General features: G+C 40.8%; 1 protein-coding gene across 4 annotated transcripts in view; it reads right to left on the bottom strand.

The window, feature by feature from the left end:
- Nucleotides 1–19,864: 19,864 nt before the first annotated feature.
- Nucleotides 19,865–22,352, bottom strand: part of TASP1 (taspase 1) — a 158,986-nt gene continuing 156,498 nt past the window's right edge. For 2 of the 4 annotated variants that reach the window (XM_074947171.1, XM_074947172.1), the window contains one exon: nt 19,865–21,271. In XM_074947171.1, coding sequence (XP_074803272.1) covers nt 21,179–21,271 — 93 coding nt within the window. In that variant the 3' untranslated portion in view covers nt 19,865–21,178. The remainder of the gene's footprint in view (nt 21,272–22,352) is intronic. The other 2 variants (XM_074947169.1, XM_074947170.1) reach the window with 1 other exon arrangement.

The raw sequence follows: 22,352 nt of genomic DNA, 5'->3' as shown, positions 1-22,352 counted from the left end.
TTATCTGCATTTTACAGATGACAAATTCAGGGCTTGTCTACACAGTCAGTTAGTGAGCAGCAGCCAGAGAGTAAACCTACAGGGCACTAGCCGGCCGTGCACGAACTAGCTGTGTGGACCCTGCTGTGGCACAGGACAAGTCCCGTAGTATGCTTTGCTGCATGGCTGCTTCAGACAGCAGCAGGATGAAGTGCACTACAGAATTTTTAATGTGAGGTAGCAGGGTTCAACAGCTCGGCCAGCTAGTGCGCTGTACATTCAGACCCGGCTTGCCACACATTGACTGACAGCGTACACAAGTCCGAAGTGACTCGGAAGTCAGTTTTTTAGTGTCAAGCTAATGATGGCTATTAGGATTTAAAAGATATGGGGGGGTCTAGTGTTACAATGTCTAATTTTGTTGGAGAACATGGCATGTGTGTTATACCACAAAGGCGCCATAAATACTGAGGCACCTCCTAAAACACTCCGCATGAAGAGCCCTTCAGCAGCTTGCGGAAACGACGGTCAGAAGGCAATGCTAGGCAAGTGGCAAGCATGGTGCTCACCAGGGTTAATAAAGGATTCAGAAATACTAGCTTAGTTTTAAAGCCTAGATCATAAGTTCTACTCTCCACCTTCTTGGACATAATTGCGGTTTTGTAACCTTGGAGGGGATCCTGTTCCAAATGTCCACTGGAGCCAAGGAAAATAATCCCATTGAGTTCAAAGAGCTTTGGAGCAGCCCCATCCGTATCCGGTGGACACCCAAAAAACCTAAGTAAGTGATTTTATATATTAAATAAAACTGAGCAGAAAAGATACAGTCATCTCTACCTTTGAAAAATCATACTGCATCTGGTAGACAGCTTGGAGAACAGATTTGTATTTATTTAATCAGCAAATTACTATTTCCACCTTTGCTTATAAAGAAAGGGCATTTTTGCCATAGTTCAAAAAAGAACGATTTACTTTCATTATATAAACTCTTTGCTTTGACTTCCGAGACTATTTCTGAAGATCAAGAAGCTGTTTGAGATGAGAGGGATGATGTTTAAAAGGCAGGGAGCAAGCAGAGAGCTGGCCTCATTCTTGCTTTAGGATCTGACCATATGCAGGGTGTTAAAGCTGTAAATATAATGGGCCAAACTTTTGATACGAGAGAACAGAAGAAAACTGGATAGCTGCCAACCCCCTTTCACGAACCGCCAAGCCCCTTTCACTAACTGCAAAGGATTTGGCATCACCCACCCAAGAAAATTAGTAAACATTAAAAACAAAAAGCATTATCCACAGAACATGAATGGGTGGGTAGTTCACCAGCCAATGGCCAATGCTAGTATTTCCAATAAGGGTGCAAGGGCTTGATCAGCAAATAAATACTATGAAAGATTAGTCATCTCCAGACAGGTACCTACTTCAGAGAAGGCAAAAGTATGGGTAGGTAAGTACATTTTACCTCCCCCCCCAGGCACCTGGTATTCTGTGATCCATTACAACTGGGAAGTAACCAGTAATAAAACAAATCTTCACCAACTGGAGGGAAACTTAAACATCACTTGACATGAAGAGGACAAGCCAGTTCTTATTTGAGGGGTTTTTGTCTTTTTTTGGGTCGTGGTTTCTTTGTTTTTTTACTTTTCTCTCTTTCCTTCATGGAGGGTTTTACTGAAAGATAGCCAAAGGAAAGACTGCAGACAGAACCTTATGTCCAAAAGTCGTATCAGACAAAGAGAACACATCTGTTTTGAAGTGATACAAGAATGCACTGAAGACCATGTGGCCATATGACAAAGTTACTTGCATGACTATGCTGTACTGCTCAGGAAGAAGGCAAATGAGTGCTCACAGAAAAGGAAGATCTTTTATGTACAATTTATAGGCCTGAAAGACTCCTGAATTTACCCATCTGGAAACAGTGGAGAGGGTTGCTTTGCCCTTCTGCTTAGGTTCCCCATCTAACACTAAAAACACATCAGATTTTCTTCGGGGTTTAGTTTTGTGTAAACAGAGTTGGGATGTCCCAGCCACAACAAGTGCGCAGAGGTTTCTCCTCACTGTGAGAAGGCCCCCAAACTTACCAACTCTCCTGGCCAATGTACTTGTGGCAAAATGTTTTTTCCTGTTAGGAAAGACTCCCCCATATTTTCAAAACAGAAGGTTCAGAGGTTACCTGAAACATCAAATTGTTCTATTAGCCTCCTCGCATCATCTCAGGGCTGCAAAAAAGCACTAGAAGTGGAAGAAATAGGTGACGAGGCTCCTAACATTGAGACTTGCACCTTCAAGAAGCTAGGAGTTTGACCTAATCAGACCCCATCTAGAAGGAACTCCAGGATATATGTGGTTGAGAGACAAAACGGGATGCAGCTGACCAATAGTCTACCCTTTTGCTCAAATGTAACTGGTTTTAATCATTAGATGCCTTGTTTTGTGAACACGGGTCACTTGCTGGAGGATTCTCTGCTCCTCAAAGTCTTTAAACCACAATCTGAGGACTTCAATAGCTCAGACATAGGTGAGAGGTTTTTCACAGAAGTGGGTGGGTGAGATTCTGTGGCCTACGTTGTGCAGGAGGTCGGACTAGATGATCATAATGGTCCCTTCTGATCTTAGTATCTATGAATCTATGAAAAGACTGTCCTTAATGAAGGTTTGGTAAGCACCCAGCAGGTACTACTGTAAATAATGTAAGTTATAATCAGCAAAACTTCCTGCTCCAGGAGAAAGAGAATTTCCCTTGCTTCATTCTGGACTTTTAACTTGTTCCAGCCTGGAAGGGCCAGTATGCCCTGGAGCTCTCGTTGCTCTTAACATGAACGGCAACCAAGTCCAAAGAGATTAAGAAGAGAGAGAACTACTCTAGCCATTTGGAACTCTAGGAAGTTGTCCAGATGAACTTCCTGAGACAGCCATTTGCCTTGAATTGAATGGAGCCATTCTGAGCTCACACAGACGTGTGGAAGATATACTGGTTTCTAGTGCTGGAAATTCCACTGATAGTCAAGAAAATTTGTACAAAACAGAGCAAAGTAACAGTTTTTACATCTGCTCACAGTCATACAAAGTAACTGGAGACCCTGGAGGGAAAATACATGAGTTCCTCAAAGAAATACAGATTATGAAATATTTCTTTGAGTAACTGGACTACAATCAGGAATGTCTGATAGAATGCCCAAAGGTGGATCACATGCTGAAGGCATTAAGGAGGTCCTCTGAAAACAGATGAAGAAATCAAAGGGCTCAAGTACTTTGAAAGGTCTAGTCAGTATGAATAGATACTATGGGCGGGCTATCAACAAGTCATCTTTGACTGTCATAGACTGGCCAGAGTTATCATCAGACTCATAAAAAAAAAAAAAAAAAAACAGGAGAGAAGCCAAAGGGTCAGGAATTAGAAATGGGTCTGCAAAGCTGCAAAAGGCAGGTAGCTTGAGTGGCACATGCAAACTGGCACAGGTTTCCTTGTAGGACTATCAAAATCCTGATGAAAAATCTGTCAAAAACCTAGATTCCATTCAGAAATGGGCTTTGCACCGTTAGTCTAGACAAAACTAGTACTGAGCAAACTGTGTGTGTTCTCTTTCCTACCAGGCAGAGTCTTGAGAGAACATCCTTCCCCTTCCGCCCTGACTTAGTACCCTCCTCCCACCCCAAACAAAACAACCACTCAGAAAAGGAGCAATTGTTTCTGATGAAACTAGGTTCGCACTGCTGTCCTTCACTGCCTGTTCACTGGTGAAGAGGAAGGGTGGGTGAAGGAGGGCAACTTGAAAATCGATGGAAAGATTTGGATGATTTAGAGAGCCCAACCTGGCTGATGTGAATTTTTTGATTTGGAAGGATTAAAACAAAAACAAAAGCCTCTATTCTAAGAGAAAAATAGTAAAAAAAAAAACAAAAAAAAAACCTTTTTGGCTCTCTTCTCCGCCCCCCCCCCCCACAAAAAGACATCTTATTAAAAGATGGAACTAACCACCTCAGAAATGGCAAAGCCACTCCTCATCTACTGGGCCACCCAGCCTGACAGATGAAAAGACACTGCTGAGTTGGGCGTGAGCACTCTCAAGTTCATGCAGCAATACTCTGAGTGTTAAAGCCAGCTGAAGTAGTTTTACAGCCATGCAACAAAATGGTGCACTCTCAATGCTGACATTGTAGCCATGGATCATAGCTATTGCGACTGCCCACTGGAGCTGCCAGGCTCATGCTGTGAGCAACAGGCCATTATCAGCAACATCTGACAAAAACCTGCTGTCAGGCTAAAAAAATGGCACACTGGGATGTTCTGGCACACGTGAAGGAAACCTGGAAGAACTGTCACTCTCCCTGTAAATTCCAGCCAGGGTGGTCTGTTGGCACATGCAGGCTGCCAGCGTGAGCTGGGCTGCTCCACTGCCTTGGTAAGAAAAGCAATTGGCAGGTGTGGTTCAAACAGAGCAGGCTGGGTTAGACCACATTGCCTTTTGGGAGGCCAAACGGAGAACAAGTCTACTGGCACTGATAGGCTAGACTGCTCCATTACATCCTGTTAAAACAAAGCCGTGGTAACATGGAGGCCTGGATGAAGCCCCCCCTCTCCCCTTACCCCACACACAAACGCAGTCTCTTGCCAGGGAGCACACTGGCAGACTGGGCCCCACTGCTGTGCTGACTCACTGAGGAAAAGCCAGGAATAGAAGTACACAGATCCCCTCAGGCTACCATGATGTCATGGTAGCTGGTGCCAAATATAAGGAATCTGAGCCATTTCTTTTTGTTTTTAACTGTACTTCTGTTTTCAAAGCCTGGGGGAGTCCAATGGCCCTCAAAGAAGTGGGACTAAATGAACAATTGAGAGGACTGGGTGCAAGACACCAGATACAAGGACTAGCAAAGGCCCCTTCAGGACAATCAGGGCAAAAATACCTGGTTACTGTATCAGACAGAAAGAGGTTAGGAGGGTGGTCCTGCCTCATGGGGTTTTCCTACCCCCCGTCTTACCAGCCTCTTGGACACACTTCTGGATGCCACATTTCATCCCAGTCCGCACAGACCAGCCAAGACCTCTGGCTCATGGCTTCCAAAACACCAGCTCCTGCTGCTGAATTTCCACCCCAAATGGCTTATTAAGGCTTGCCTGCTACATGGCTGCTGTTGGAGTCAGCTCTTCCTTCCATGCTTCACCTTAACCAAGAGCACCATGTAGCCAGGGACAACTGCCCTGGTGATTCTGCAAAGCCAGCTCCTGCTGTTGAATTCCTGCCCCAAGCAGCATAAGGCTTGTAGAGTGGATACTGTGAGCCTTATTGCACAATGGTGTGCAGGAGCCCCATTGATCTCAGCTGGGCCAGGACCGGCTCTAGCCACCAGCAAAGCAAGCAAGTGTTTGGGGCGGCACAATTCCAGGGGCGGCATTCCAACCATCCTTTTTTCTTTTTCCTTGGGCTCTCGGAGTTTGGGGCCGCAATTTTTTTGCTTGGGGCGGCAAAAAACCTAGAGCCAGCCCTGAGCTGGGCATGCCAACGCTGGCAGGTTTTCTCCTCAAACACCAGTTTCCTACAGACTCCTAGTCTCAAAAATCCTCTCTGTATTGAGCCTGAAAGAAAGAGAGAAAGTAAAACAATAGAAAAAGCTCCTGCCTGATCACAGCGAGAAGAGAGACCCAGAGATGCCTCCTGCTTTGTGGAGCAGGAGTGAAACATTGGGGAGTTAGGCAACACAAGCAATTCTCAGAACAGCACCACCTGAGGGCCTTACAGAAGTGAGAGGGGGGTTTTGCTTGGAAGATTAGGAGGAATAAAGCAGTTGTAATTCGTAATAGAGCACCAGGTGCCAAGAAGGAAAAATCTTTTATAAAATAAGTTCTCTGGACTTGATTGAACCTTCCCTGGGAAAAGGCCAGCCACACAATTTAAAATACAAAGGGTTCAAAGGGTTATTTGGCTCAGATAAGTTTGAAGTTAACATTCTCCCTGAATTTTATCCCTCTTTTTGTAACCTGTTTACAGCACAATAAAATCATATTTTCAACTCTTACACCACTCTCCATCCAAGGATCTTAAAGTGTTTTACAATCATTCCCCACAAAAACCCTGCACTTGCTTGAAGACTTCATAGCCTCCCAAGAAGGCTAGCCTCAGAGACTGAGAAACCTTTCCTTGATCAGTTCAAGAGCTGCACCCAACAGACTTGACTCTTGTAACATTATATAGATGCAGCACACACAACTATTTTTCTAGCATTTCAGGTTTCTGCTATGGCTCCCAGTAAAACCAGTCAAGCGTGCATTTTTATTTATCTGCAATGACTAATTGAAACTGGACAATATGAGCAGCATACATTAAAAATAATTCTAGTTAGTACAGTGAGTAGGTCCCCTATTTGCAAGCTTTATCCAGCATCACTTTACTCTTGAGTTCAGATTCCAGCCACATTCAAGCTGCAGTTGACTGCATGTCAACCATAGGGTTTCCACCTGATCATCCCTTTTGTGAGGTAGCTCTCCCAGGAAATACGTAATGGGGCTCAGTACACATTGATAGCTGTCCAGTTGTATGGGCTCAGGATCATCCCTGATGTTCCCATGTTTTGTACCTCAGAAATGGCAGCCCTAGCCAACTGACAGATAGTATTTAATTCCAGTCCTTAAAGGTCCAGAGGTATCAGACTTCAAAGTTAAAGTCTATTTTAGGTCATTTGTAGAAGTTTTAAATTATATCTATTTTAAATGTATCATCTCCTCTAAGCCCTGTATGTCAGGATTCCCACTAAGACATCTGTCTCTACAGGTGGAAGGATGCAAAAAATGGTTCCAATAAAATTAAAAAAAAAAAATTAAAAAAATATTTAAAAAACATTTAAAAATATTTAAAAAAACATTCCTAATAGCATTGTTACATATGTGGTATGTGCAGAATACATGATGGTCAGTGGTGGTATCATGGTTTTATTAGCATTCACTTAGGATGCTGGTGGTTTTGCCACTAGTGAATAATATAACAATTCAAAATTGCACAAAAATAAAATGTTCGTATTGCACCATACCATGTATTCCATATAATATATGTTTTCAAAATGGAAGACAAAAGATGATTGCTTTTTGAACAAGAGCTCTATATGTTACCACCTTTGTAAAAATATGCTCAAAATGTTTGGCTCATGTAGATTTTCCTGAAGTGTTCAGAACAAATCTAGGTCTGGCTTCTTTAAATCATTTGCCTTGAAGATGCGAAATTCTATTTTTAGGGATTTCCCCAAAACACATTTCTGAACATAAAACCACCAATACTGATGCACAGCAGAGAATAGCTTGCAATCTCCTGCTCTCAAATACCTGTATTCAAGTAGAAAGCATTCAGCCATAATTTCACAGGGTCAACCAGATCATCTGCATAGACCATTCTCTTTCTGGTACATTCCAAAATACCCATTGCTCAATAAAATATTATTTAACATTATGAGTTGCAAAAATTGATTGGTATTGTTGATATTAAGGGGCTAAGAATATTTGTGCCTTCCGAAAAGAATTGCCTCAAGGGTAAAATCCTGGATCCACTGAAGTCAATGGCAAAGCTCCCAGTGACTTCAGTGGAGCCAGGATTTCACCTCAAACATTCATCCTGATGTGATCCTTCCAAAAGACTGCATGTTAGCAAATCTAAGAGGCTTTTTCTTTTAAAAATATCCAGTTTCTATAGTCTTAATAAACCATTTCTAAAAAAACAAATATTTATCAACATGAATAACAAGACAGCTTATATTGCTCAATATTAGGGATGTTACATAATTCCCTCACTATATATACAGTATCTTTGGATGGCAAATATAGTTGAAGAGCTTGAAATAACAGTACATATCAATTCTGAAATAATGGTATTCTTTTAACCACCTTAGTCACTGCATACGTATTTTAAAAATAAATTTACTGACATATCTATGTATTATTCCTTTCACTTACAGCATCACTTGGTATTTTCCAATATGCTCATTCCAGTCCTTCACCATCTTACTCCCCCTTGGCCATATTTAAGAATAGCAACCTCTGAATGTTTTAAGCGATACTTCATAAGGATTGATGAGCTTTTAAAAAGCTGTAGGTTAGCAGTTGATTCAGAAAGACTGATATCCCTGTGCAGTGTGCTTTATTGGAAACGTTAATATGACATAAAACTAAGCTGGAAAATAATGTAACCACGTAAAACTAAGGCCCTGACTCAGTTAGGGGTGGGATTTTCAGATAAGCTTAAATGACTAGGGAACACAAGCTCCATTGAAAGTCAATGAGACACATGCTCCTGAGTCACTTAGATGCTTTTGAAAATCCCATTCTAAGAAAAAAGGTGTTTTAAAATTAAAATGGTGTTAAGTTAAAAGTATTAGCCAACACATATATGACATGTTTTTAAACACCACTTTGCACTTAATGTAGGTGGCTTTAACACCCTCAATACACGTTAACTGGTCTTGGTCAACTCTACAGGGGACTATTTTCCTACTACAGACATGGCCTAAGAGATTAAAAATAGCAAATGTAACACCCCAGTAATGATTAAGAACTAGTTGACAACTGCCCCTAATATGGGAGTTCTCTGGTAATGGAATTAATCACATGGATTGCAGCTACCACAAGTGAATGGTCTCTCTCGGGGTTTTCCATAAAAAGCAAAAAAGCATACAAAACTTTTATTAATTAACAGCACCATCTCTCAGGGTTTTGACCCTTAGTAAGCTAAAAGTATGGTGAATTCAATGGCTGCTAATTCTGAGTCAGGGGTATGAAACTTGATTTTGTTGTCACCTGTATGTCCACAGGCTTCTACAGTGAGACCCATCTTGTGTCTGGCATAAAGACCTTGTTAACCTTGCTCACCAATAAGAAATTTCTCCTCCTGCCCTCACTGTGCAGTACATGATCCAATAGTTCAGAAAACATCCTTTTAAATAAAACCCCTGGCCCAGGAAACCAGAGGGTGCTTTTCTTGTTTCTGCAGAGACACCGTGGAGGATGAAGGAATCAGGTTGTGGTCTCGGCTATTCTGTGCCGTTTACAGTAAATAAGGTAATGAACTGTAAACCAATGCTTAACCAAGCTTCTCTGATGTTCTCTCCTCAGTTATGTCCTAAGCTTTCTTCTTTGTGCTATACCTTTAATTTTACAAATCAGTTCGCTTTCTTTTTCCCCACAGTAACTCCTCTTCGACTTCTTTTCGCTCTAGTTCTTATTTTTAATCAATTTGTTTGCTCTGCCTTTTGAACAGAGCCTTTGTTTCCCTACTCAGACACATTTTAACTAACCTTTCCTTCAACTGCCTGCCAATCCAGGACTTTTGACTACCTAGTACAACATTACCCTGCCAACACAGTTTGACCAAGGAGCAGGATTCTCTCTTGACCTGTAAGGTCACTCTGAACGGAATGAGAAGGCTCTGATAAAAAATGCCCTAGCTCCAGCTACAGCAGCACTTGTAGTGACCACTGCTGGAGTTGTTGCAGCAGGGAATTACAGGCCCAAATTTTGCTAGTGTAGACAAAGTCTTTGAGAGCCTGAAGCAGCTTTTTCCAGCAGACCCGGGTAGGACACTGTAGTGTATTGGCTGTGGGCAAAGGTTAGCTATTTTCAAACAGACATAAATCTTCATAAATCTCCATCCTCTCAATAAATTTTGATAAACGGTCATCAGTCATCTTGGCAAATGGTGACTGGATCTCAGTTTGTCTTGTTCTTTAGAGTAGACATGACAGCTAAAGGAACTCAAAGTAAATCCACTGAATATTCAAGTTATTTTTCTAAAAGTAAATCTTGAATAAACTTTGTTGATGGATCAGTCCATGAACTGATAAAAGTCCATTTACTGCAATCACCAGTAGCATTTTCTCATTCATTTATTACTTAAACACAGGTGGCATTAAGCAATCACAATACTTTTTAAAAATAATTGTTTCAAATGTAGTTCAGATTTACAAAGTTTTTTTGTTTTTTGCCAAACAGAACATCTGAAAATCCCTTCAAGAATGCCACTCCAACTACCATATTTATTCCCCCTTTTCTCACCTTTGGGGACCTTAGTCAAAATTTTCAAACCTGAGTGCCTGAAGTTGAGTTCCTAAATCCATTTTTGCCACCTAAATATATGTAGCCCAATTTTCAGAAATGCTCCTTATCCAAGTGCCATTGAAGTCAATGGAAGCTGAAGGTGCTCTGCTCCTATTAACAGGGCTATTTTGATTTGGTTCTGAAATCCGAATTTCAGAGTCCAACTTACAGCACCTGGTTTAGAAGTTTTAGCTCATTCGTCATTAGTGGCATCTCTCTCCACAGTGGTTAGTCAATCCATCTCAAGATTCCTCTTTTCCCACACATACAACATACATTCCTTTCTCTAATAAGAAAAGCTTTCAGAGCTTTCCATATGTAATTGTTTCTTCGTGCACAGACTTCAGACTAGCCCTGAAGTAAAGTGGTTTTTGGAATAAAAGGTACATAAATAGTGTAGCTACACGGCACCTTAAAACAGGATGTCTATAAAATGAAAATCAAGGGTCAGTTTAGAAGTAATCCCAAGACTGGTACTGAACTCCATAGCTGTTGTAGAAGTCAACCACATTATAGATCATTCCATTTTCTCCATTGCCTTGTAAGGACTGCTGCCAATTGCCACTCTGAGAAAATACCATGTAATTTCAAGGCAGAGTATATGCTAGTCCTCATTTAACTGGCTTCCCAAACTGTGGTTGCAGCCATGCAGCTGTTCTCCCTCCTAAAGTAGCAATCACTGTGGTCATTTTTCCTTACAGTACCTCCCAGTTTGGTCATGAAGAACCACCTTTGGCTTGGCTTTAGGTTTTCTGGATATTGTAAACACTAACATTACAGTTCTTCAGAATATGGCCAAGCCAATTTTATATTTAATCCTTCCTTCTGTTGTAGATTTTACAGCCAATGGCATTTTTGTGCCAAACTCCCACATGGCCAGACTAGGGGGCTTTTATTTGTTTTGGCCAGGGCCCGGAGGTGTTTAATTACACCCTCGAAAAAGTAAATACTCACTGTGTCCTACATAGTTTCTGTATCAGAAAATTTGGCCCCTATAGAGTTAGGAGGGAAAAAAAGTTTATTTGACGTGGAAAACAGACATAGCTATAGAGAATTAGGAGAACCGTCACTTGTCAGCTAAACAGAAAACATGGCAACATTTTTGTGTCAGAACCCTATCTGTCACATTTCAGGGCAACTGCTTCTGTATTTCTCCCTCTGTGGTCCACTAAGGAAACCCATTCCAGCTCCTCGGCCACCACCATAGAATCATAGAATATCAGGGTTGGAAGGGACCTCAGGAGGTCATCTAGTCCAACCCCCTGCTCAAAGCAGGACCAGTCCCCAGTTTTTGCCCCAGATCCCTAAATGGCCCCCTCAAGGATTGAACTCACAACCCTGGGTTTAGCAGGCCAATGCTCAAACCACATGCGTCTCTCCCCATCTTGACCAGGGTTTTTGCAGGCTACGCAGTTCCCTGCCTACATTTTGATATTCCCAGTAAGCCAGACCGCCTAAACAGGCCAATGTCTGCACTTTGCTTTCTCTCCAAGGGCTATGATCAACGTAACTGCCATAGTTATGAGTCCCACCAAGCTCTTTCGAAGAAAGCACACACATTCTAAAGGTGAAGGCATTACAGAGAAAATATATTAAAAACATTAAGAGAACCTGCAAGTATCTTAATAAGTTTATAAGAGATTAGCCATGATCGCCAACGAGGGCTCTGGTAGGAGCCAGTCCTTCAAACTCCACAAAGGGGGTTTTTGGAGTTTAACAAGCACCCCCATGAATAGTTCAGTCTTTCCTTTATACAGTATTGGGTCCTACCAAATTCAGGGTCCCTTCTGGTCAATTTTATGGTCATAGGATTTTAAAATTAGTGAGTTTCAGGCTTTCAGATATTTACATCTGAAATTTCATGGTGTTGTAACCGGGGCGGAGGGCTCATCCCAAAAGGTAGTCCTGGAGGCTCCCAAAGCTGTTGTAGAGTGGGTGACGCAGGATTGCCACCCTCACCTCTGCGCTGCCTTCACAGCCCCTCTGGACTCTGAAGGCAGCACAGCTGTGGACCTTCCTGCAACTGGGGGAGGTACCCAGACCCGTGAGTCTGATATCCCCGCAAGAGCAGCTGCTCTTCCTTCCCATGCATGGCCGCTCTGAGCCCAGTGCCCCCGTCTGGGGCACCCCCAGCCCTGCCTCTCCACCTCTCCTGCAATAGCTAGATCTCATGGGAGATGTTTGATTTCACAGTCTGTGACACGTTTTTCATGGCCGTGAATTTGGTAGGGCCCTATCTATAAAGCTTGAGCCTTTGAAATCCTGGCCTTATGTAACATAGGATCACCAGAAAAAGACCCACTCCCCAAGGTTTAGCTTCAAAAGGCTGGTGTTTTGCATAACTGGGGGTGGGGAATTTGTATTTACCTTACCCTAGACGTTTCCCAGGAAATCCACTTCACACATATTGTCCCAAAAGACCATTCTTGTCTGCCACATTGTTCAATATAGTCTTTTGATCATCTAGATGCACAATACATAACCTTTGCAAAGATACTTAAACTTAATTCAATAAGGTGTTGCAAGGATATTGCCAAAAATTGCATATTTGTTACACTGTCATCAGCATAAATGTGTGTTTGTTGCCTGAGGATCTGGTAATTTAACAATACATGCGATAGCCAAAAATCACAATATTTGGAGATGATGGTGATTCCATAGAGCTTATTAAAAAATTAAAAAAGCATAATCTGAACTTCAGAGAATCACGTTATGTATAATTAAAATTTTAAAAGTGTATTGATTCACTATTAAAGGTGCATAGCCAGGCACCCAAAAGGAACTGCATACATTACCAAAGTCCAATCTTAAACAAGTTCTGAAATATATATCGGTCCTCAATCTTTAGATACATGTGAATCTAAAACATGTTATCACAGTTAAAGACTGTAAGAATGTATATGCATAAGAGGGCATATTTACAGTTAAATATCCAAAATGCAGGAAATACAAAAATGAAGGTTGAATATTCAGTTGTGAAACCTGAATGCTGCATTATAATTTTTTTCCCTAACATATAATTTCTTATTTTTGTTGTTGTTTTTTAAATAAGTGAAAGGGGCAAAAGTAATCTCATAATAGGCCCAAGTCTCCCAAGGTCAGCTGGGGTTTATCAGCATTATCTGTAAAACATGTTATTGTAGATTTAAGAAGGACAAGTCAGAGGAATGGCAGTTAAAGTTAAGGTCTTGATCCAGCCATGCACTTGGGTAACTTCAGGCACAAATAGTCTAATTGCTTTTAATGGGACTAAGCATAAGCTTAAATGCTCTGCTGGATGGGGGGGGGGGCATACACATTCCCATACATATGCTTGTATATACATCATATAAATGTTATTTTAAAGAACCCTTAAGGCATATTAATCCCTTCCTACACCCTTGAGAGCTGTCCAGCTTCCTAGTCTCTCCAAGCTGTGTTTTTTCCTCCCAGTTTAAACAGATGCAAGGCCATTACAACTTTCTCTCTTTCATTTGTGAATAGAAACACACACAAAATATGGGGTAGGAGGAGGAAAAGGGGATAGGAAAGTGCAGGCTAGTTGATGAAGTTTCCAAAACTCAACTGCTGCCTTAAATACTGTACATCATCAATCTTTAGATGTTTTCTTTAATTTGGGCGGCATAAGTTTACCAAGCATGTTTAGTAAACAACTTTAAAACCAAGCAGACAGTGTTGCATCAGCTCACAGTTGGAATATATTCTTCATAACCATAAATGCTACATTTTTTTTAAATGAAGAAAATGAAGGAGCTGAGAAGTGCTGGTATGGCGTATCATGCTTAGTGGCTCCAGGGGTATTAAATCCTGCTGCCACTGACTCCACAAGGTATTAAGAATGGGAACCTTCCTTTTTGTCTTGATAAACACTTGTCCATACCTGCTCACCTCCCATCTTTATTTCTGCAGCATCCCACTATTGGTCTCCCTGGGTCCATAGTTTCCCCCTCTAAGTCTATCCCCAAACACAACTGCTAAAATTATCTTCCTCATCTAATCACACCACCTCACTTTCTCCAGCTGTTTCCCCCCCCATACCAAGTTTAAATGTCTAGTTCTCTCCTTCATGGCCATGTATAGCTCCAGCCTACAACTGGATAACATTTACATTATCCTCCTTAATCCCCTTCTCTGGGTATGTCTACATGGCAATTAAAAACCTGCGGCTGACCCATGTCAGATAGCTCGGGCTTAGGGGCTGTTTAATTAGAGTGTAAATGCAGGCCCAAGCCCAAAAGTCAACACTGCAATTAAACAGCCCCTTAGCCCAAGCCCCTTAGACCGAATCTGCTGGCATGGACCAGGTGCAGGCTTCTAATTGCAGTGTAGACAAACGCTCTGCAACAGAGATGCCAACCTCGATGCCCCTTTGACCTCAATTTCACACTCCCATCTTCTTCCTTTCACCCCTCTATGACTGGAATGGCCTACCAACTTCAGTATGTCAGGACTCTACCCCCTCCTTATTCAAATTCCTTCTCTTCCACAATGCCTACGAACATTAACCTGAAGTGGAAAAATGCCCTCTCTACCCCCAAACACACACACACACACACACACTATTACAATGTTTAATAGAATCTAAGGGCTTGTCTACACTGCGAAGTTGTCAACAAAACTTTTGTCTTTTATGGGTACCGTCAAAAATATAAAGGGAAGGGTAACCACCTTTCTGTATACAGAACTATAAAATCCCTCCTGGCCAGAGGCAAAACCCTTTCACCTGTAAAGGGTTAAGAAGCTAGGATAACCTCACTGGCACCTGACCAAAATGACCAATGAGGAGACAAGTTACTTTCAAAGCTGGAGGGGGGGGGGGGGAAACAAAGGGTCTGTCTGTGTGATGCTTTTGCCGGGAACAGATCAGGAATGCTCTTCAGAACTTCTGTTAAGTTAGTAAGTAATCTAGCTAGAAATGCATTAGATTTCCTTTTGTTAAATGGCTGGTAAAATAGGTTGTGCTGAATGGAATGTATATTCCTGTTTTTGTGTCTTTTTGTAACTTAAGGTTTTGCCTAGAGGGATTCTCTATGTTTTGAATCTGATTACCCTGTAAGGTATTTACCATCCTGATTTTACAGAGGTGATTCTTTTACTTTTTCTTCAATTAAACTTCTTCTTTTAAGAACTGATTGCTTTTTCATTGTTCTTAAGATCCAAGGGTTTGGGTCTGTGTTCACCTATGCAAATTGGGGGTGTAGGTCTTGGGGGGATATTTTGGGGGGGAAGACGTCTCCAAGTGGGCTCTTTCCCTGTTCTTTGTTTAACACGCTTGGTGGTTACACTTGGCAGCATAGGGTTCAAGGACAAGGCAAAGTTTGTACCTTGAGGAAGTTTTTAACCTAAGCTGGTAAGAATAAGCTTAGGGGGTCTTTCATGCAGGTCCCCACATCTGTACTCTAGAGTTCAGAGTGGGGAAGGAACCTTGACAGGTACTTAAAAAAGCCCCCCCCGCGAAAGACAAAGTTTTGCCAACGCAAGGGGCAGCATGAACGCGGCTTTGTTGGCCGGAGCACCCTCCTGCCGACAAAGCTAACGCTGCTCATGGGGCTGGAAGTATTTTGTCAGCAAAAGCACCAACTAAGTACCAAAAAAGAGCGTTTACACACACTAAAAGCCCTTACACACACTAAAAGTGTGGTGTAGATAAGCCCTTAGTTACCACCATCTTCCAGGCCTCCTAGTGTGTGACATGCCTCCTCTTTATCTTTTACATTGTAAGGCTCCAGGGTAGGGACTGTTTTTGTGCCTTTTCTGCTGTGCCATTACTCCTAATATTTGCTATATTCAAGAACAATTTTCCTTTTCCTCTTTACAAAATAGAAAAAAAAAATCTATTTAACATCAAAATAGCTCCCCCCTCCCCGATGAGTTCACCTTATTCACTGCTTGTTCAGCCCAGTATTTGGATTAATACAGCTGTACCTTGGAGAAGAGAAAATACATGAACATTTAGAGCACTATTAATGCAACTGATTTTGCATATTCTAAAGACTACAAAGCATTTTTCACCTATTTTTTCATAAAAGGGGATTTATAAAATGTGTTAAGCATGAAATCAAAATATGAGCAGATAGAAGCAAAAGATGATAGAAACTGCATTTTGAATGAAATGAAGATATTTTTACAAGCGTTTTTACAAGAAAGCAGCATAATTTAATGAGTTTAGCAAGACTTTGTTAAACTGGTGCAAAACTTGATATGGACACTTACTTTTCTTTACAAGTATCTTATTTCAGTATAGATCAACTCTGTAAGGAATTGATTTAGCTTAAGTCAATTTCTTGCAGACTTAAGCTAAAACCAAACAAGCCACTCCTAAATTAAAATAGAAGTGCATACACACTGTTTTGCGCCAGTTTTGCTACAGTCTGTTTAAAAACACCTCTTTAATGAAACTGGTGCAAATTTGGAGGCAGACATGGTGATAGTTTTACAACATTAAGAGTAGCTGCTGTCAGAGAGTTCAAAAAGCATGGGCGGTACGCATATTATATATACGCCTAACCAAAATCAAAAACTAAGGTGTTTGCTACTCAGTTTCTGCTTGGGGTTTGCAATTTTGGTTTATACTAAAAAGAACACATACACTTTCCTTGCTCACTAACAAACAACAACATCACATAGGGAGCACTGCCCATAGGTTTATTAACATGCAACATGTGAGTAAATGCATCTGATACCCCTACATACCAGACAATGAGTCTTCTAGTAGCAAAGGCTCATTAAGAAAGAAGAGCAGCTACCATGGCACCAACCTGTCTACTAGAAAACAGCCTGATAAGTGTAATTGTGTGTTTGCTGATTTATATTAATCAATTTCCAGTTTGTATTTACATGCACTTCATCTGGTTGCCCTTTTTTTTTTTTAAATAATTTTAACCATCTATTGCTGTCAAGTGTATAATTTCTTTTGGGTCTATATCACTTAATGCCCAGAGCCATGATTACATGGTGTAGGGGACTTTGTGGCATGCTTTGTTGCGGTGCATGTCTGTCTTCAGCACTTATCCTTGATAATCCTCCTTTCTTCTAAAATAAAATAAAAACCAAGTATGGCTTAATTGGTAGCAGGATCAGGCCCAATGCAAATTTTGTCACTGCCTTCAGTGTAACCACAAGGAGTGTCCTTCCAGCCCTGCCTTCTCCTAGCATGGAAATTCAGGCATGCTTTCCCAGCTGTCCAGGAAAAGAGCATTGTTTGCAGGGTCACCTCTGCACCCCATTTGAGTCTGAGGACAGTAACTCCCCAGTCAGCACTGGGAGTTAATATTTGTCCTGCTAGTGCAATGACGGTGCTATGGCTTCACACTCAATTGGGCCAGTTCATTTTCTTTTCACCTAGAGGAAGGGGGAGAACATTAGACATACAGCTTCATAGTTCAGCAGTGGAGCTGAACAGTGGGGGAAGGTGGTCTGCTCAGCGTCCCGTGCCACAGCTGGATACGAAGCCAGGCTTCTAGCAGCAGTGTGCTGCTCTCAGGGTCCATCAATAGGGCAGCTGGGAGTGTGCTTCCCAGCTCTGACAGACAGAGATGCTCTAGCCCCGCTCAAGCTAGTGCTCTAAAAATAGCTGTGTAGCTGGGGGCAGCACACTGGGATAGCAGCCTGAGTACAAACAGGCCGGACTCCTGCATACATGCTTGGGCTCCTAGCCCAAGCAGTCACCTGCACTACTCCCTGCTACACTGCTACTTTTCGCATGCTAGCTTGAGCAGAGTTAGTGCATGTCTGTCTACCCGCATTGGTAAGTGATGTGCAGATTGTATAGGCATGTAACCAAAATAAAAAACTTAAGTACTTGCTACTCATTTTCTGCTTGATTTGCTATTTGGTTTATATTACAAAGCAAACAAATACTTCAGTTGCTTACTAACAACAACAGGTTTCAGAGTAACAGCCGTGTTAGTCTGTATTCGCAAAAAGAAAAGGAGTACTTGTGGCACCTTAGAGACTAACCAATTTATTTGAGCATAAGCATCCGATGAAGTGAGCTGTAGCTCACGAAAGCTTATGCTCAAATAAATTGGTTAACAACAACAAAATCACCAAGGGAGCACTACCCATATGCTGGAATTCAAATCATCAGGGCTTTCCTTTGGTCCACAAGGTAGTAAACATAAGTTGAAGGTAGGGTGAAGGGGGAAAAAGTTAAGGGGCCAATTTAACTATTTCACAAACCATTTTTAAAATCCTGCTTGTTTTCAGAAAGATTGAACTCAAACAAGAAATGTTTGCGGGGTTAATTGCACACAAATAGAAACCGCTAGACACCAAAACATTTCAGATGGCAAAAAGGGTCATTTTGAAACTGTTTCCATGAAATCCACAATAAAAAGAATCTGAAATATCCAAGTAGCATATTCACCCCTATCAAGTCCATAGGAACAGTTCCCACAGGGGAGAATCCTCCAATTAAGCGCCAAAATCATAGTAAGAGGGACATTACCTCAAATACTGGTATTTACAAAAACCTCAGTAGTCGTTTTTTTCCGCCCAAAATCTTGCCATTCTTCATTGTCTCCAGATCCTCAACTGTGTAAATCAACGTAGCTCCCCTTTGGAAAAGCTGCACTTATTTACATCAGCTGAGGATCTGGTCCAATACATCTCAACATAAAAATCCTTTTGAGCTCAATGCATTGCCCTTATTATTTCCTGGACGGATGTCAGGATAGGCTTCTACGGGCACAAGGTTCTGAAGATTCAGAGCAGGCTGCACGTCGGGGACAGAAGGATGGTGAAGAAATTTGGCATCATGTGACCTCCAGAAGAAAAAAGGGGAACGTCCATGTACCAGCAGGGCAGATACAGGTAAGTAACCGTTTTCATGTTCTCTCCACAGGTACTAATGCGGAGAGTGGACCAGATGATACGTCTGAGGGAAGGGAGCAGAAGGAGACTCCGCCGATTGGAAGGCATGGGATGCACTGTCCTAGGGTTGGGGGTTCTTTGAAATATGTTAGAATAGTCTGAGGAAATCAGCTGTCAAAAGCAGCCATAGCCATGACAACCAGGATATTAGTGACTCTCCCCAAGTACGCAAATGAACTGAAGGAGGGAGTGATGAGTGGCTGATTCTCTCTCAAGTCACAATGTTACTACTCAGGCGGCAGCAGGGAGCAGTAAATGTGTACTGTGTGAGGGGTGGAGGTGGGGAGGAATCAAGCTTTTCCAGTGGTCAGATTTTCTATAATTCCCTAAAAAACAACATACAAACACAAAACACAGGTTGGAGATAATTTCACAAACATATTAATTAGCATCTGAAATTTGGTTCAAATTCTCCATAGCATGTTAACAAAAAAGGGTTCCAAAAAATGGTGAGACACTTGAGGTACAGACCCTGTAAAATAGAAAATTCTGACGCAACCTTAGTCTGCTACTGAGAGACCGTAAAAAAGCAGGGAGGTAAAATGCATATTCTAAACTGCTAGGCACAGAGATTAACCTATCTGGTTGTCCCAGTTATGGTCCAAATTCTCCGCTGGTGTAATCTGGCACAGCTCCAGTGACTTCTGTGGAGCTGCACTAATTTACACCAGAGAATTTGTCCTTATAGATCTGTGCCTGCAGATTTGTCACAATGGAAAAACAGCTCTAAGCATGCAGTGACGTTACCTTCAAAATTAATTCAGGCCAGTTTTTTAAAAATAAATTTATTAAGAATTTTTTCCATAAAACATTGATATCATAATCAATGCAACCATGTAATCAGAATCAAGCATTTCTGTTATAAGCAGGCACAAAAATACAAAAAAAAAAAAAAAAAAAAAAAAAAAAGGCGTGAGTACACTGTTAGGTGAACTATATGTTATTAGACTACATACTTATCCTGTACTTCTGGAAAAAGGTAAAATGGAGTATCTACTTTCTGATACCAAATTTGAACAGAAAAAAGATAAACTACTGTTGTTTCTCTTTGGCCTATCTACAAGACATTGAACAAAAGTTGGTTGTTACAAAAATCTTATGGTGCCGTCATTGCCAACAGGAAGAAGAATACTGAATGGATATTTGAAATGTAAGAACTCATCTTCAGAACTCAAATGATTTGCTAAAATATCAGAACCGGTGTCCAGAGATAACTAACTGTTTATACTTACAAGGCAGATGTGGCCTACATAGTTATATGAATATGTAGCTTTTTAGAATATGTAGGGGAAAAGTATTACAGTAAATGTATGCATAATTCATCCATATTAGACACATTAATATACATACAAACATGCTGTAAGTGAGCTCTGAGGGAGTCACTTTGTCAAGAAGAGTGCTACTATCAGATCTCTCAACAATAATACGCGTACTTAGCATACAGTAATATGCTCGTTTATTTCTGTACCTTTTTCTTAAAATATATATTTAAACAAGAAACAAAGAATAGTATTGAATCTTTCCATAAACTTTGTTTTCTTATTTACATTGTAATATTCCATTATACACAAAGTAAAGACTGCATTACGGTACATTATCTTTATATAGCTTTTTTGTAATACGTACAGCTTGACGCTATGTAACATCTTAGCTTGGGAAGAGAGATACAACTTATATTATAAGACTATTTAAAAACAATTCTGGCCATAATTTTGCTCTAGATTGTTTCACTGAAACCATTCTTTGTCAAAGAAAAATGCCCCACACAGGGGATGAAGAAGCAGTGTTTAAGTCACCACTGGATCCACTTAAACTTAAAAGAAATGTACAAACCACAATCACTTTTGCATTACCACACAACTATCTCTGAGGCCCGTTACTTCCTAATTTAGAACATGAATGACAGTTACTACCACATCTTTAAATTAGTTTTTTTCCATAGTTTTAGGGCATTATTTTTTAAACTGTAAACAATGAAAATTTAAATGCAACATTAATCATACATTATCTTCACCCACCTGCACAACGAGGAAGAGTTCTGATTTGTTTGGGAGAAAAATGAGCATGCACACACCCATTCACACAAAATGAGTATAAATAACAGCCGCATTTATCTCAAGTTGTGGTGCACGTGGTTGCAATAAAGAGTATAAAATGAGAGTAAAATTCCCAACATCTGTTAAAACACAAAAGAGCTTATTGTACAAAATGTCATTCACATTCTCTGTATTGAGCTGAGAAGTTAGTTATTCAGTTTGCTGGGGTCTCCAGCCGACAGACTCCTCCTTCGATTGCCACAGACTGCCCTGCCACAGCTCCAGGAGGAAGTCTCGAAATGTGAGTCTGTGAAAAAATTGTGAGAACTTTAGCAATTGCGGAAAAAACTGAGAGAACTGAAAGCAGGTGGAATCGCTGGACACAAAGACATCTTAAAAAGCCCACAATGTTTAGATTGTTCAATATGAACATATATACATGCAAATTACAACACAACTGAAAAAGCTGCAGACCGGGAATGTTTAGTATAACGAGGACATTAATTAATAGGAGGAGACATCGTAGACGTATGCAAAATAATAAACAGTGCAGAGCAGGTAAATTGGGTGCTGCAGTTTACCCTACCTACTAAGTGAACAAAGCAACTTCAGTAAAGTTGACACAAAATTAAAACTGATAAAAAGAAAATATGTTTTTGCACAATACGTAATCGATATGTGCAGCTCCATGAGAGAAGACATCATTAATGCCAAAAGCTTAGAGGATTCAAAAAGGGTTAGAACTTAATATGTTCGTGGGACACAAACTCATGCTTCAAAGCTTAAAGCCAACTTTAACTGATGAAAAAGTTAGGATGAAATTCCAATGTGTACTTTTTTGAGAGAAGAGTTAAACTGCAAAAATGTTTTGAGAAAAAAAGCATGGTCATGACAGTATTTCAGCAGGAACGATCAAAACACCCGTATGAGAGTTTAGTTTGTCAGATTGCTAGATGGATTTAATATATTATTCTCTATTTATATTCCGGTAATGTGTAATGGCCCTAATGATATAGGAAGACACCATCCCTACCACACAGAGCTGGTTATTACTGGTTGTGAAACTGCACTACAGGACAGCTAAATATATTTTCCATATATTACTTTTCAATGTTAGTAATTGCCAAAGTTATCAAAGTGATATTATACAATTATGAATGGAGGAGGATACACCGTTAAGCTGTGGTCCAACTATGAAAAAATTTGAGAAACTCTATCTTGAGTCATCCCGTCCTCTATTTCTGAAAAGTATCTGTTTATTGGTTTTATATTGGCAAACACTGTTATTCATTATATCTAAAGGCATGTGTGAGCCCTGTTGTGTGATAAGGAGCGGTACTGCTTCAGTTTATTGTTTGTCTATTGTTTTACCTTCGAGGGAGTCACAT

This window comes from Natator depressus, chromosome 3, assembly GCF_965152275.1.
Source record: "Natator depressus isolate rNatDep1 chromosome 3, rNatDep2.hap1, whole genome shotgun sequence".
Lineage (NCBI taxonomy): Eukaryota > Metazoa > Chordata > Testudines > Cheloniidae > Natator > Natator depressus.
Note: the sequence above shows the minus strand (reverse complement) of the source record. Positions and strands in the feature narration are given on the sequence as shown.